Genomic DNA, 14,506 nt, shown 5'->3' on the forward strand with positions numbered 1-14,506 from the left:
TTCCTCCACACCCACCGAAACTTTTTGCAGACAATGTCAGTGCTCTATTCCTCAGAGTCAATCCAGTATTTCACGCTCGAAGTAAACATATTGCGTTGGATTACCACTATATAAGAGAGCGGGTAGCTCAAGGGGCTCTTATTACTCAACATATTCCTTCCACTTGTCAGCTAGCTGATGTATTCACTAAATTAGTTCCTAAGGCTCGTCTTGCGTTCTTTCGACACAAACTATGTCTCCAACCTCGGCATAGTTTGAGGGGGGATATTGACCAAGGGAGTGATAAGGATGTGTTCACCCCTTGGAGTAATAAGGCTGACTACAGGACTTGAGCCTGGAGAGATAAGGTTGGTAATTGATTCTGCTGATTTTCAGTAATTTAGAGTTCTACGAGTTATACGTTCTGTTACATATGGTAGTCTAACAATATATTGTGCCGTACTTCTAGCTATTTAGTTATTTTTGTAATCTATTTAAACAGAGTACTATGCCTCTGTTTATCATTGAGGAATACATGAATTAATTCATTTTTATAAAATCTTTTTCGCCATTTTTCCTATTCTCTTCTCACAGTAACTACAACAGTATTATTCGTGCTATGCGGGATTTGCTTGAGCTTGGTAATAGCTTCTGGTTTATTCATGGCATTTGGGAATCTAACTAATATGTGACAAACTCATTAAGTTAGCTGCTGCCTCAGAAGGTCCGTTTCATCTTTTAAAGGAACCACCAATTGAGTTGCTTCATCTAATTGGCAAAGATTGTTTCAACCTTTCTAATGGTCCTTAATTCTATATAGTTTCTCTTGTTTTAACAAAAAAAAAATTCCCCTAAAGACTCCTTTAGAACTTGAAAGAAACACGCAGAGAGGAACTCAAGCCACCTAAGCCAAATTATGCACTCCAAACTCTACAAGGAAAATACACAACTCCAAGCGATAGGAGAACACTCACTGGCATCTCATTCTCTTATAGCTTTAAAGGAAGCCAAACCTATAATTGCTTGGTCATTAATCTCCATGAAGAACCTGCCACCAAACACGTGTAGAGGCGTTTGAGCAAATAATTTATACTCATTCTAACCTCAACTTTATCAACGGATATGAGAAAATCTTTGTCTTATAAATATCAAGATCTACAAAATCTAAACAAGAAAAAGGAAAAATAAAAAAAAATCCAAAACCAAAATAACCAAACTCCAAACTTGCAAGAGAACTATCACCGGATAAGCCACAACAATAAAAATCTAACAAAAGGGCCTTCAAGACAGGGGAGAAAACATCAAAACATGGCTAAATCGAAAAAATTAAAAGAAAGAAAATCGAAAAAAATAAGAGTCCAAAGAAAATTTCTCTTTTTAAAAACTAGAAAGATATATAAATAACTCTAGAACTACTAAATTAAATCTCATTGATGATATAAGAATTTATTAAAAACATATAAACATTAAAATTAATCCTAATTAAAAATTAAAATTTTGGGGAGCTTTGATCCTTTGCTAATATAACACAAGCAAGTGATTAGCTTCATCGAAAGAAGCAGGTGAAGTGGTGATGGCTTAAATAACAACATATTTATAGGTCTCAGAAAAATAATTGAATCAATTTAAATAATTAAAATAATTACTTAATTTGAATTGTTTACATTAAATAGTGAAATTATAAGCTTATCATCTCTCAAGATGGATTGACGAGATAGGTTTAAAGTTTCGAGAGATTAAAATTTGATTTTATACTCATGAGACTGCAAGTATTTTCGATATATGGTCCTGACAGTGCTTTCAGTTTTGTTATGGATATCCACTATAGCTACCTTATATTCTTTACAACAAGTATAGAGCTCGGTCACCTCCAGCTTATAATAATTCTTCATTGTCTCACTGGTGCGAGCATTCTCTTGAGACCTTTCCATATAGTGATGAGCTTGCTTCAAATTTTCGAATATCTTCGCAAGCTCACCCCTAAGATGGGTAGTCCACGAGAGTAAGTCCTCAATTTTCAGATCCACATCATCTTGGACTTGGGACAACCTAAATGTCACTTCATATCACTTTTTGGCCAATAGACTCTCTAGATAAGCAACTTAGTCAATCTAAAGGCAACTCTGCTTGAGTAACTCATTCAATCTCCTCACCTCAGCTCGTGTTCCCCTTTCAACAAGTTGGCAACATGAGTAGCCTCCTTTTGTCTAACCCTCTCAACTTCAGCACGAGTAAACTCCTACGCACCGCTCATTTTCTCTTGTAACTCGATAAGGGCATTGAGGAGCTGCGAACACAAATAGACAATTAGCATAATAACAAAATAAAAAGTCAATAAAATAAGTAAATATAGAAGGTACCAAGAGGACTTATTTTTTAGAGTCAGCAAAAGCTCTTCAATAGGCAATCCCCGACTCATGAGGAATCAGGGCGCAGCTCTGTACTGACGTCGGTAGACAGGCTCCCCTTACCGTGTTAGAGGTGCTTCTTGCGCGATCACCTAAGGAGGCTCCCCTACTCGGAGACTCATGTAGTTGAGATTCTTTGACCAGCCTCCTTCTCTTCTTTTGAGGTTGGGAAAAATCGGACCTTGGAGGAGGCCCATGTATTCTTCCTCGTCAGGCCATCTGAAGCCCCATCCTCCCCTTCTGCAAAGTGGTCAAGTGAGGGAACCCGGATAATAAGGGCATCAGGAGGACCGCGAGGATTATCTCCCTTAGGAGTCATTTGCTGGACACCTCTTTCTTCAACTATTTTTCTAGCACCTACTTTCTCCGACATCTCCACAACACCCTCCTCGGCAATTATATTTAAAGGAGATCCCACGATTGTCAAAGGTTGCGTGCTCTCCCTTTGTTGAGGATCAAGACCAAGGGCATTGTGAACGACTTCTATAGTCTTTCGAGTAGTAAACTGCTCAACAGCCTGCTTGACGAAATCCCTAGACAATGTGAAATTCCATGGCATTGTGGTCTCACCCATTAGTTGCAGACATTTGAAAATGTCATAATTATAAGGAAGAGAAGTCAGACGAGCAAAATACAATTGCTCCCACTCTGACAAATAGGAAAAAAATATTACACTCAGAATTAATATCTTCCCAAGATGTATCAAAGCCCCAACCCTATTCTCTCCTCAAATGAATAACAACAAAGTTTTGGACCCAATGACTGATAGAATCCTTATGGCCTGTGAAAATAGACAAACCCATGCGGCCACTAATGCTCCAAAATCTGTTATTCAACTTAAGGATCTTAAAAAAAGTCCTAATGTAACGACCCGAAAATCGGACCGCTACCGGCCCTAGGATCCAGATCGGCTTAAGGCCGCCGGGACCCGTAGCAAGCCTGACATATAACCTGTAAACCTGTATAATCCCATACATGATCAACAACATGCATAAAAATTTAAAACTTTTCCTTAAAAACATCCAACTCAACCTGAACATACATGTACATAGTCATGATCATAATCGTGATCCCTCTGTGGGATCTCATCAATGCCCCAACGGGCGATACAACATGAGATGAGTTGGCTAACATCTGCATCACCAAATAACTAAGATCATGCATCAACAAGGGATTACAATACACATAGGGTCAAGCACATCTATAACCTCAATATACCTCATTACATAACATGCTGTAATCTCTTACATTACATCATAGTACAATTGTCATGTCCACAATCTAACTATTACATAAACATACATAAAGCCCAGTGAGCAGCTCCTGGTCTACCCTGTACCTGCACAGCTAGGGTTAGGGGAGAGGGGTGAGCTACAAAACCCAGTGAGCAGAATAGTGAAATCATATATTAAAATTTCATGCCATTATGTAATGCAACACATCACAACTAATCACATCTCGGATGGTATTGTCACCAATAGTCCTCTACATAGTCCAACTGTGCCGGGACGTAGAATGGGTACAACCGGTCTTTCTCTTATCATAACATATCATAACATACCAATGTGCCAGGGACGTAGAATGGGTACAACCTAGACTTTCTCTTATATCGTGCCAGGGACGTAGAATGGGTACAACCTGGACTTCCATACCATATCATGTCGTAACATCATCATGCCATATGAGGACTAAAGGATCATCCAATAACCAATCCACATCAACATCATAAATGCAATGCAACATATTCGTGAATACTAATGCAGACAACCTACTATATTTCATGGCATTCATGATGCATGGATCATGCTCAAAATTCATATTTCATTTATTTTAAAACTTAAGGTTTATTCCACTCACCTCTGGCTAGCTCTGATAAACTCTGTAGCAGCTGGCTCACTGCTAGGGTCCTCGGTTCCTCGGGTCCGAACCTAGACAGGTGGACTCCAATGAGGGACCAAACATACATAAACATAACTCTAATATACTCCCCAAAAACCCCCCAAAACATCATGAAACAATCATAGAAAAACATGCAAGAAATGGCTGAACAGGGCACTTTCGGCGGCAGGTTCGGCGGCCGAAAGTCCCTCCAGAGCCGAAAGTCAGGCAGGTTCGGCGGCACCTTCGGCGGCCGAAACTCCCAGACAGAGGCGAAACTCATGCATGTTCGGCGGCACCTTCGGCGGCCGAAAGTGCCAGACAGAGACGAAAGTCTCCTTTCGGGGGCAACTTCGGCAGCCGAAAGGCCTGCCTCCCCAGCCATGTTCGGCGGCCGAAAGCTCCTTCGGCTGCCGAACCTGGTTTCTGCCAAAGGGCAGAAACTTGGCTCCTTTATGCACATTTGCCTCCTAACTCTTCTAACATGCATATAACTCAACCAAAACATGCATACAAGCTCCTAGGGGTCTCAAACTACCTTAAACCCCAACTACAACACACAACAACAACACAATCCAACATACATTGCTCAAAACACATCATTAACTCAAAAACCTAACTATGAGCTAAACATGCATTCTACCCCATAGATCTTGCATAAAACTTACTTTAAACATAAAATGAGCTTAAGATCGGCTCTTACCTCTTGAAGATCGAGAGGGAGACGTCCTAAACTCGGAGGTGGGAGATTTTGGGTTCTTGAACCTCAAAGCTCCAAAACTTTGCTCAAAGCTTCAAAATCTTCAAAACCAAATAAAAACTCATGAAAATCGAGTAAGATGGGAAGGAAAGAACTCAAGATCGGTGAGGGGGCGGCGGAGAGCTCACCTTGGCCGGAAATGGGGAGAAAGCTCGCCCATTTTCGGCTAAGGGACCCTTTTATAGTGGCTGGCCAGGCCACGTTCGGGGGCCGAAAGTGCCTCCGCATGCATGCCATGTTCGGCAGCTGAACTTGAGGTTCGGCGGCCGAACCTGAACTTCCCTCACTCATGCTTTCGGGGGCCTAACGTGCCTCCAAAACGCATACATGTTCGGCGGCCGAACTTGGCTTTCGGCGGCCGAACCTGGGTTTTCCTCCAAAGACTTTTCATGCAAAAACTCATTAAATTTTCATACTTAAAACCATGAAATACTTCAAAACATTTTTTGAAAACATGTTTCTACCCTACTAGAGACTTCCGACATCCGAGATTCCACCGGACGGTAGGAATTCCGATACCGGAGTCTAGCCGGGTATTACACCTAAAGAGATTCACAAATGGTTTGAATCCCCATCCCTAGCACACTGTCTCAAAGGTGTGTATGAATAAAATAGAGTTGGGAATTAGCATCCTAGGAGACACTCGATAGAACTGGAAGACCTCAACAAAGAAATGAGAGAGATGAAAAGACAGGCCATAGTCAAACTATTTCAAGTAAAAGACTAGCTTTTTGCTATGTTGAGTATCAACTAGCTTAGGAAGAGAAGGAGAAGAGAATAGAGCAATCCTCATAAAGGAATGTGGAGCCCTAATTTGATAGGACTTCGTAAGAAGAAACTCTGCAGGAATGGCTCTCCGAAGATGTTTTGAAGTAACATTACACTGCAACCTCTCTATAGAGGGAATTCTAAGGGAGCCGTAAGAAAGGGAGATATATCTGAAGCAAGCAAAATCTCAAAGGAAGAGCTGAAGAAGGAGGGAGTTTGAAACAGGAAAGAAAGAGTTCAAAAATGTCAAAGTGGTTTAAAGCGTCCAAAGAAAGGCTTTTATAGGCTGGGAAATTCAAATTTCAAAATTTCCAAAAGACCTTAGGTAGCGATTCTTCAAGAAACCCTGATAATTATTGCCTTCATATAATGGTGCCTGTTCAAGAAATGATAATGATGAGGGTATGTTTCTCGGAGAAAAATGTGTCGAAAACCTTCCATAACAGCTTCATAAGATTAAATTCACTCCTCCAACTGTCATAAATAATCTTCGGAGAAGCGAAAGGGCATTTGATAATATATAAATAACAGGGCTCGTTAAGATCACGACATGTGTATATGACATTTAGAATACTTCTGTAAATATAACCAACTGGTCCAACCGGGTAGCAGAAAGCCCGACCTATGAGATACGAAGATCAAAGCAACACTCATGACCCTACCAAAGTCCGGAGTAGATGGATAAACCCTTTCGAGACTCGGTATTAGATGTAAGCTTAACCAATCATAAGTAACTAAGGGAACCCACCTCAATACAGACTGGGTAAGCTGAGCACGACTTGACTGGGGTAGGATGCAAATCTTCTACGTACTAATCGTCTCCTTGGTACATCATCGGGGTCATAAATGCTCATGCGGTAAAATAAATTGACATGACACACATGATAGACAAGGTATGGACTAGCCGGCACTGCATTTATTATCCAATCAACCGTCATTAATAAGCCGCCTAATACAGCAATAAAAAAGCATCCCAGTCCAGTTTGACGAGACATAACACAAGAGGTGTCAGAACGATCAGAGGTATATATATCACTAATCTAATCCAAAAGAGCCTGGACTCCCTCTCTCCCACACTTATACAGAAATTCTCGAACACATCCTTTCTATTCTCTTCGAATCTTTCTCTTTTCTTTTCTTCTCTGATTTATTTCTCTTTGCATCTTTTATATTAAGTCATCACTCTAAAAATTTTGGATCTAATTTGAATGTCGAATGGACTCCACCGAGGCATTCCCGATAGATCATAACTATTTTCTGATATTTTACAGGCTCATTTCTCAAAATCAAGTATAAAAGAATTCATATGAAATCTCAAAGTCATTCACTCCTCAAATCAGAGTCATTGATCTGTCTATCGAATCAAGTCATAATTCAAATATCTGCATTTGGTGACCCTATTAAATCTCAGTTGATCAGTGTATATTAATTTATTATAATAACAAAATAAATATAAAATTATTAATTTATTAAAAAAATAATTTTTAAAATATAATTATTTATCACGCATATATATAATTTTTTATTCATATAATAATGATGAATAGTATAACTACCTTAATATAATATATTTAATTTATTATTATGTTTTATGATTTTAAATAATTTATTTATATAAAAATTTTAATTTAAAATGTTATAACTAATAAATTTTAAAAAATATTTATTAATTAAATAAAAATTAAAGTCTAATTGGAAACAACTCTAATCATAGAGTTGATCTTATTATCAGCTGGTCTCTTAAATATTTATTAAATACTTTGATTTTACAGTTTAGATGTCCATAACTATGGGTATATCTAATAGTTAAACCAAATATCCTTATTCACACACATAATCCATAATCAATATAAGATCCTAAAAAACATGCTCTTAAAGAAACCTCAACTCAAAAGACATAATACATGAATATGTTGTCATTAGTTACTCGGTAATTTTTTCCAACAATAAAAAATATGTTCGCATTTGGGATTTAGATTTTTCTCAAACTCATTTAATACCCAATGAATCAATATAATAATAAAAAAAGAATAATTAATTTACTAATGGATACCAATGAATATGCTTATTGATAATCTGAGATTCAGAAAGTAGGGTTTTACAAGAGTTTTATAAGTTTGGAGAAAAACTTAGCCCTTAGAGCCAGTATTATCTCCCTTTTATCCGCTTTCTTCTTCCTCACGCGAGATGGCCCCTCCGCTATAGGTCCACCTACCCCCTTGATGCAGTGCCGTGCGTCAGGATAATCTCAGGACTCTCCCTATGTCAGGCGAGCATTTAATTCCCTTCGGCGCGTGCGTGATCAGGGCTGCGAAATGACTAGACCTGCAGTGTTTTCTTTTTGTGGCCAGATTTGAGAAAAAAGGGCCGAAACTTAGGAAAGAGCTAACTTTAAAGCCGAAATGGGCTGAACTAATCTGATTGGCGGCTGCTACTGTGGACCCGGCCTCATATGGGGCTAGAAAAATCGAGCGGTGATCACTTATAATCTTCAAAATTAATAACTTTCGTCAGGTTAAATCAAATGGTTCAATGAACCTTGAATGTATATTTTTTCTTTTATTCTACCTAAAAAGTCAAAGTTTTAGGTCCAATCATAATTTTTATGGTCGAAACTTTTGATTTTAAATAATAAAATATTAATTTTTAAATTTATCATAATTATAACTAATTTTTTAAATAATTTATTAAATTAAATATAAAAATTTAAAACTTTACATTTAATCACAATTATAATAAAAAATTTTAATATTATATTTAATTTTTTATAATTATAATCATTCTTTAAAATAATTTTAATTAAATTTAAATTAATATATTATTTATTTATTTTTTAAATATTAATTAAATCTATGTAATTAATCATTTAATTCTAATTAAAAAAGTAAATAGAGATTCATTAAAATGTCATGTGCTAACTCTAATTAAATATTATTTATTTACCTTTTTATATATTAGCTAGTCCTCACCTAGTTAGATTTAGGGATTTATTCACAAGAAGATTTTAGTTTTAAATGAAGGATTAAAATAATAAAAATTAAATATTTTTAGTATATATGATTAATTAATATAAATTTAACTAATATTTAAAAAAGTAAATAAATTACTCACAGCATTAAACATGTACTAATTTACATTTGAGCATAATTATTTTAAGAATTAATTATAATTATAAAAAATTAAAAAATTTGGACATAATATTAAAATTTTTGGAATAATAATAGTGACCAACTGTAAAGTTTCAAATTTTTATATTAAGTAATTACAATAAATTTAAAAATTAGAGAATTTATTGTTCAAAATAAAAAATTTTAAGTAAAATTTTGACCTTTTATGTCCCGCTGCCAAATTATTACGCCAGTTTTAATACAGTAGTATTCTAATTTTTGATATTGCCAGGCAAATGAAATTCACTACTATCATTATCTTATCTAATATATAACTTTTATTTATATACTTTATATTATTTAATTTTAATCTATTAGAATTTTATATTTTTATTTTAGTTCAATTTTTTTTTTTTATGAAAATAATTTTGTTAATTTTGTTCCCTCCCCTAAAGAAGTAAATTTTTCTTTAACAAATTGAGATATCATAATTTATATTGATTCTAACCTCATACACTTCTTAATAATATTTTTGGTCCTTCAATTATAATTTAATTACCAAAAATAGACAGTAAACCATTAATGTTTAATATAATTGAGGGATTAAATAATAATTTTCCAATGAAAATGAATAGAAACTTTCCAGGTGAATAAATCTATATGAGAACGCAGCATGCATTGGCCTGAGCTTGAAAGCTTGGTTTCCAAAATAGGCAAGCCATTAATGAACAAACAAAAGCCAAATACGAAAGTGAAGCACTGCTGCGAATAGAAAAATTCTGAGAGTCAAATGTTTCTTTTGGAAAGCTTCCACTTTCTAAAAGACCTTCTCCGTCCTTTGCCATTCAAACTATTAATTATATATCTTCTTGCATAAAGGCCAGTGGCGGTGCCTTATGAATTGGAGATTCCAAATCAGTTCTTTCACCTCCATTCTTTGCGCTTGCCAAAAGACAAAGAGACCCTCCATTCTTTTTGCTACAAAAGAATATATATATATATATATATGGAGTAAAGCAAAGACATCCCACCAACACCAACAATGAGCCGCTTCTCTTTGGCTTTCGTGGTGGTAGTGATGCTTCTCTTTTCATCACCAGCAAGCCAGGAAAATACTAACCACCAGGAGTCTATTCCTGCTGGATTCGGTTCTGTATCTATAGACGAAGCAAGTTATCTTGCCAAGTCTGCAAAGGATGTGGATGATAATCATCAAGATTCAGCAGCAGCTGCAGTGTTCACCGTGGCTTCAGGGCCTAGCAGGAAAGGCTCTGGCCACTAAACATCCATCTCTCTGCCTGTGCTTCACTTGTTTGTTGTTGATTATGAAATGTTTTACGCTTGTAACTAGCTAGTTCGTGTATCTAGCAGCCACGCAGAGATCTAGGCTAAAAGATTAAGAGCATGTTTCAGAAAAATTCTTTGATTTTGTTAGTTACGGTGCGTACATAACAACTGTGGATGTTCACTCCTGTTTCATCCATCAGGAGAAATTTTCAGCATGTAATATTTAGCTACATCTAAGCTGGCAGAAGTACATATTTATCATGTAATATATTTGGGTTCTGCACATTCCATTTTTGCACCAAGCAGATTCCATGTTAAGTACTGGGTTGGGAATAGCCAATAATCCGGCCGGAGTAAACGAGGCTGAAGCTAATATGGAGTTTGAAAGTCGGCTTCCGCAAAAGAAAGCCCAGAATAATGTCAGACCACTGGCTTTGTTCATACTTGTCAACAATTCAAGATATGTCATGGATGCCATTTTCTTTTCATTTCTTATTTTGGAATTAATTGGGAAATTTTAAGGGTACAATTAATACAACTAATAATTGATTTATATGAAGTGTTTAATAATTTTTAATAGCTAATATGACTAATAAGAATATATAATATAGAATTTATTTTATTATTAAAATAAATATAAAATTATTAATTTATAAAATCAAATCATTTATTTTACTATTTAAATAAATATATAATTCATTTTTATTTTATGTTTTTGTGAGAATCATTTTTATTTTATTATTAAAATAGACAATAAAAATTAAAAAATATAAAAAAAAATAGCAGTTCAGTAAAGCTTGACTGTGAGTAGCCACTTGAATTGATGGTGATGTTTTTCCTACCATAATTTTAAATAGTAATAAAAGATGCTTGGCAAGTCAGGCTACATATGTGGAAAGGCATATTGGTAGCTTATTGATGATGGGCATAATTTTAAATACAGAAATTGTCTTCCAAATTCTGATTGGCTAAATGGAAAATTAGCATAGTTTTCTAGGGGAAGAAGCAGCTTAGAAATCATAAAACTTATTGCTTATGGTACAAATACAATTCTGCTATTACAAACCCATCTTTACAATTTCACAGCAGTGTTAATCCAGACCAAAATAGGTGCCAAAAAGAAAATTTAGAAGACCAAAAAAAGTTTACAATTTTACCTGGCATCATCAATTTTCAATTGGGAGAAAACTTCACTTGCCCATATATTTGCACTGTCGTCCCTCAAGATGGGCAAATCATCTTTTTCAACTGACATGCTGAAAGATGGAAAATGTTGAATGTTAGGCAAGCCAATCATCGCTGAAGCATCAGTTGCACTGTCCTCATGAGGCTGTCTCTGTACAGCTGTTTGTTGCAATTGCAATGCATACTCCAAATCCCACAGCACATCTCCCATGGTAGGCCTATCAGCACCATTTTCTTGCAGACATTTCTCTGCTATCTCAGCAAATTTTCTTAGAGAATTGGGATTTATCTGACTTTTTATTGAAGGATCCACAGCCTCTTCAATTGTCCCTTTTTCCTTGCAAATCATACACCATTCAGCTAGATTTATTTGCTCCCTTGGAAGCATGATATTGATAGCTGGTCTTGCACAAAGAGCCTCAAGAAGCACTACACCAAATGAGTAGACATCAGATTTTTCTGTCAACTGTTGAGTCCTGAAATAATCAGGATCAAGATAACCAATTGTTCCTTTAACGCCTGTGCTGACATGGGTTTGATCAGGAGGACCTAATCTTGAAAGGCCAAAATCAGCAACTTTAGCAACAAGATCTTCATCAAGCAAGATGTTTGTGGACTTAACGTCTCGGTGAATAAATCCCCCAGAAGCACCTCTATGGAGATAGTGAAGTCCCTTTGCTGCACCAATGCAAATTTCAAGCCTTTGCTTCCAGGACAAGGAAGGCAGAGCTGAGTTATACAGATGATCTCTCAATGTACCATTTTCCATGAATTCATAAACCAGTATCATTTCTGACATTTCATCACAATACCCAATTAGGGAGACAAGATGGCGATGACGAATCTTGGATAACACCATAATCTCTGTTTGGAATTCTGGAAGGCCTTGGCCTGATCCTGGCTGACTTCTCTTCACAGCAACTTTGATTCCATTCCTCAGAGTTCCTCTAAAAACATGCCCAAATCCTCCCTTACCAACTATCATTTTCGCATCGAAGTTGTTGGTTACAAACTGAATTTCAGCAAAAGATATCTTTAATCCAAGGTTTAAATCAGGTACCCTTGAGCCAATTACGCTTCCCTCAGCCATTCTGTTGTGAGAACTTCCCCCTCTATGTAGAGGCACTGGTGACCATTCCCAATTTTCTACTGTTTTTGGTTTCCTGCATCTTAAACACAAGCCTACAACAACTGCCAAAATGCATATAAGACCCAAACCTCCAACAATTGAGCCAACAATGATAAAGATACGAGTCTTGTTAGGCGCATTTGTTCTTGATTCTGAACCAGATTCTCCCACGATCTGCATAATTTCCAACCCATTCAAGAAAGCAGTTTTTATATCAGAATCAGCACGAGGGCCTATGCTAAAATTCATAAGTCCAGAATCATCAGAATCCACAACAAAGTCAAGATAAAAAGGAGCTGCTAGGTGGCCAATTCTGTCATAAGGATCAATTACAATGCTGAATCTGCTATAGATAAAGAGATTGAAGTCTATAACACCAAGAGTTGGACTAATTATGTCGCAGAAATGAACTCGAACAAAGTGCCTAGCATTTTTACTGACACTAAATGACCAGGTTACGTTGAAGTTATTTGCAAGTCTGCCGCTATTTATATTCATCTCCTTGGCCGTCTGGTAGACAAGATCCGGGGCTATATATTCGCTCATTCCTTGCAAGTAATTAGGCTTGTCTGAATGAAAAGTGCTGTTCTTGGCAGTGGCTGGCATGTAGAGGTAACTATCATCTGGAACCCAAAATCTCCATAGAGTGTCATTCTCCGGCGTGAGGTTACTGCCACCGACGTTGATCCTGTGAATTGTTTGTAATGCCTCAGAGAGTATGTCCACATAATTTTTCCCACTATTTCCTGCAATACTGATATGTGAAGCATCATTTGGAATGAAATTCTCTGGAGCAAGGAACACTTCCATGGCATTAACAAACGCAAAAGATGATCCTTGTGGCATGAAATTTATGCTGAATTTGCCTTTATTGATAGTAAGTATGAATTCTTTTATTACAGGATCGCTGCTGTTATATTTTGGAGTGAAATTATTCAACAATGAAAACCCAGAAGCCGAAACATCGAAATGAGCTGCAGAGAGATTATCTGCGGATGAGAAAGCAAAGAAGTGAAGACGTACCAGATAAGTACCAGAGCTACTGATTTCAAACTCATAAGATGATTTTTGCTTGAAGAGTCTAGCTGTTTGATACAGAGGTGGTGTTTTCGTTGACTTATTGCTATCTATAACAGTACTGCTCTGTCCTTTGAAGGTGAAAGAAAGAGAATTTCCAGAACTTGAGTCCCCGGTGAAGTTCCGGCCAGCGGAAGAAATAACAGTGTTTGAACCACAGCTGATGAAATACTCTGTGGGGCGAGTGTAAGCAGAAGAGAGAAGGTGAAGTGATATGAAGTGGAGGAAAAAAAGAAGAAGAGAAAAAGAAAATCGGATTTCAGGGGAGTTTATTTTTTCCATGAAAATGGTGAGAATTGCTTGGCTTGCTTTCTGCTTTATCTTTGAAGAGTGATTAGAACCAGTCTGAGGATTATGAAGTGGGAAGTTGACAGCAGCAGCAGAGACTTGTTTTATGAGAGGAAGAAGACTTTGGATAGTTATCACGGACTTGAAGTAATAGCAACCATGCAAATCAAAAAACAACAAGAAAGAAAATTCAAAAGAAAAAAACAGTACTAGAAAAGAAAATTCAAAGGAAAAAAAGCAAAAAAAAAAGTGTTGGCTCCGTGGGTGTATTAAATCTTATTTATTGTGATTGCGGTCAAGTCAAATATTATAAAAATTATTTTTTTATAATTTATCGACTCAAAATATTAAATACTATATTTTAAAATTATTATCAAAAAATAACTAAGTTTATATATTAAATAATCACATAAAAGAGATATATATAAAAAAATTTTATTAGTAAATATATGTGTTAGTGGGAGGATTTGCTTGTGCTATTTAGACTTCACCAGACGAAGGAAATTTCTTGCAAAAACAGACTTGGTGGGGTCCTCCGACCTTGGCGTCTAATTTGGGGTCAAGGTCATCTGTGAGAATCGTGGGCTGAATCTGACACAAATAATATTTTTATTAGGCTATTTAATTGATTGGAGGATAA

The 14,506-nt window shown here is 36.3% G+C and overlaps 1 protein-coding gene across 2 annotated transcripts; it reads right to left on the minus strand.

Moving 5' to 3' along the window:
• Window positions 1-11,191: 11,191 nt before the first annotated feature.
• LOC110628715 (probable receptor-like protein kinase At5g24010) lies at window positions 11,192-14,043 on the minus strand. Of its 2 annotated transcripts, XM_021775510.2 has the most exons (2): window positions 13,525-13,706; window positions 11,192-13,255 (listed from the first exon to the last, which is right to left on the minus strand). In XM_021775510.2, exons 1-2 carry the CDS (start codon window positions 13,557-13,559, stop codon window positions 11,341-11,343), a joined length of 1,950 nt encoding a protein of 649 aa, XP_021631202.1. In that variant the 5' UTR covers window positions 13,560-13,706; the 3' UTR covers window positions 11,192-11,340. The 2 variants fall into 2 exon arrangements, with proteins under 2 accessions (XP_021631202.1, XP_021631201.1); XM_021775509.2 differs by having other exon boundaries at window positions 11,192-14,043.
• Between the last annotated feature and the right edge of the window lie 463 nt (window positions 14,044-14,506).

Source organism: Manihot esculenta, chromosome 12 (assembly GCF_001659605.2).
Source record: "Manihot esculenta cultivar AM560-2 chromosome 12, M.esculenta_v8, whole genome shotgun sequence".
Classification (NCBI taxonomy): domain Eukaryota; kingdom Viridiplantae; phylum Streptophyta; class Magnoliopsida; order Malpighiales; family Euphorbiaceae; genus Manihot; species Manihot esculenta.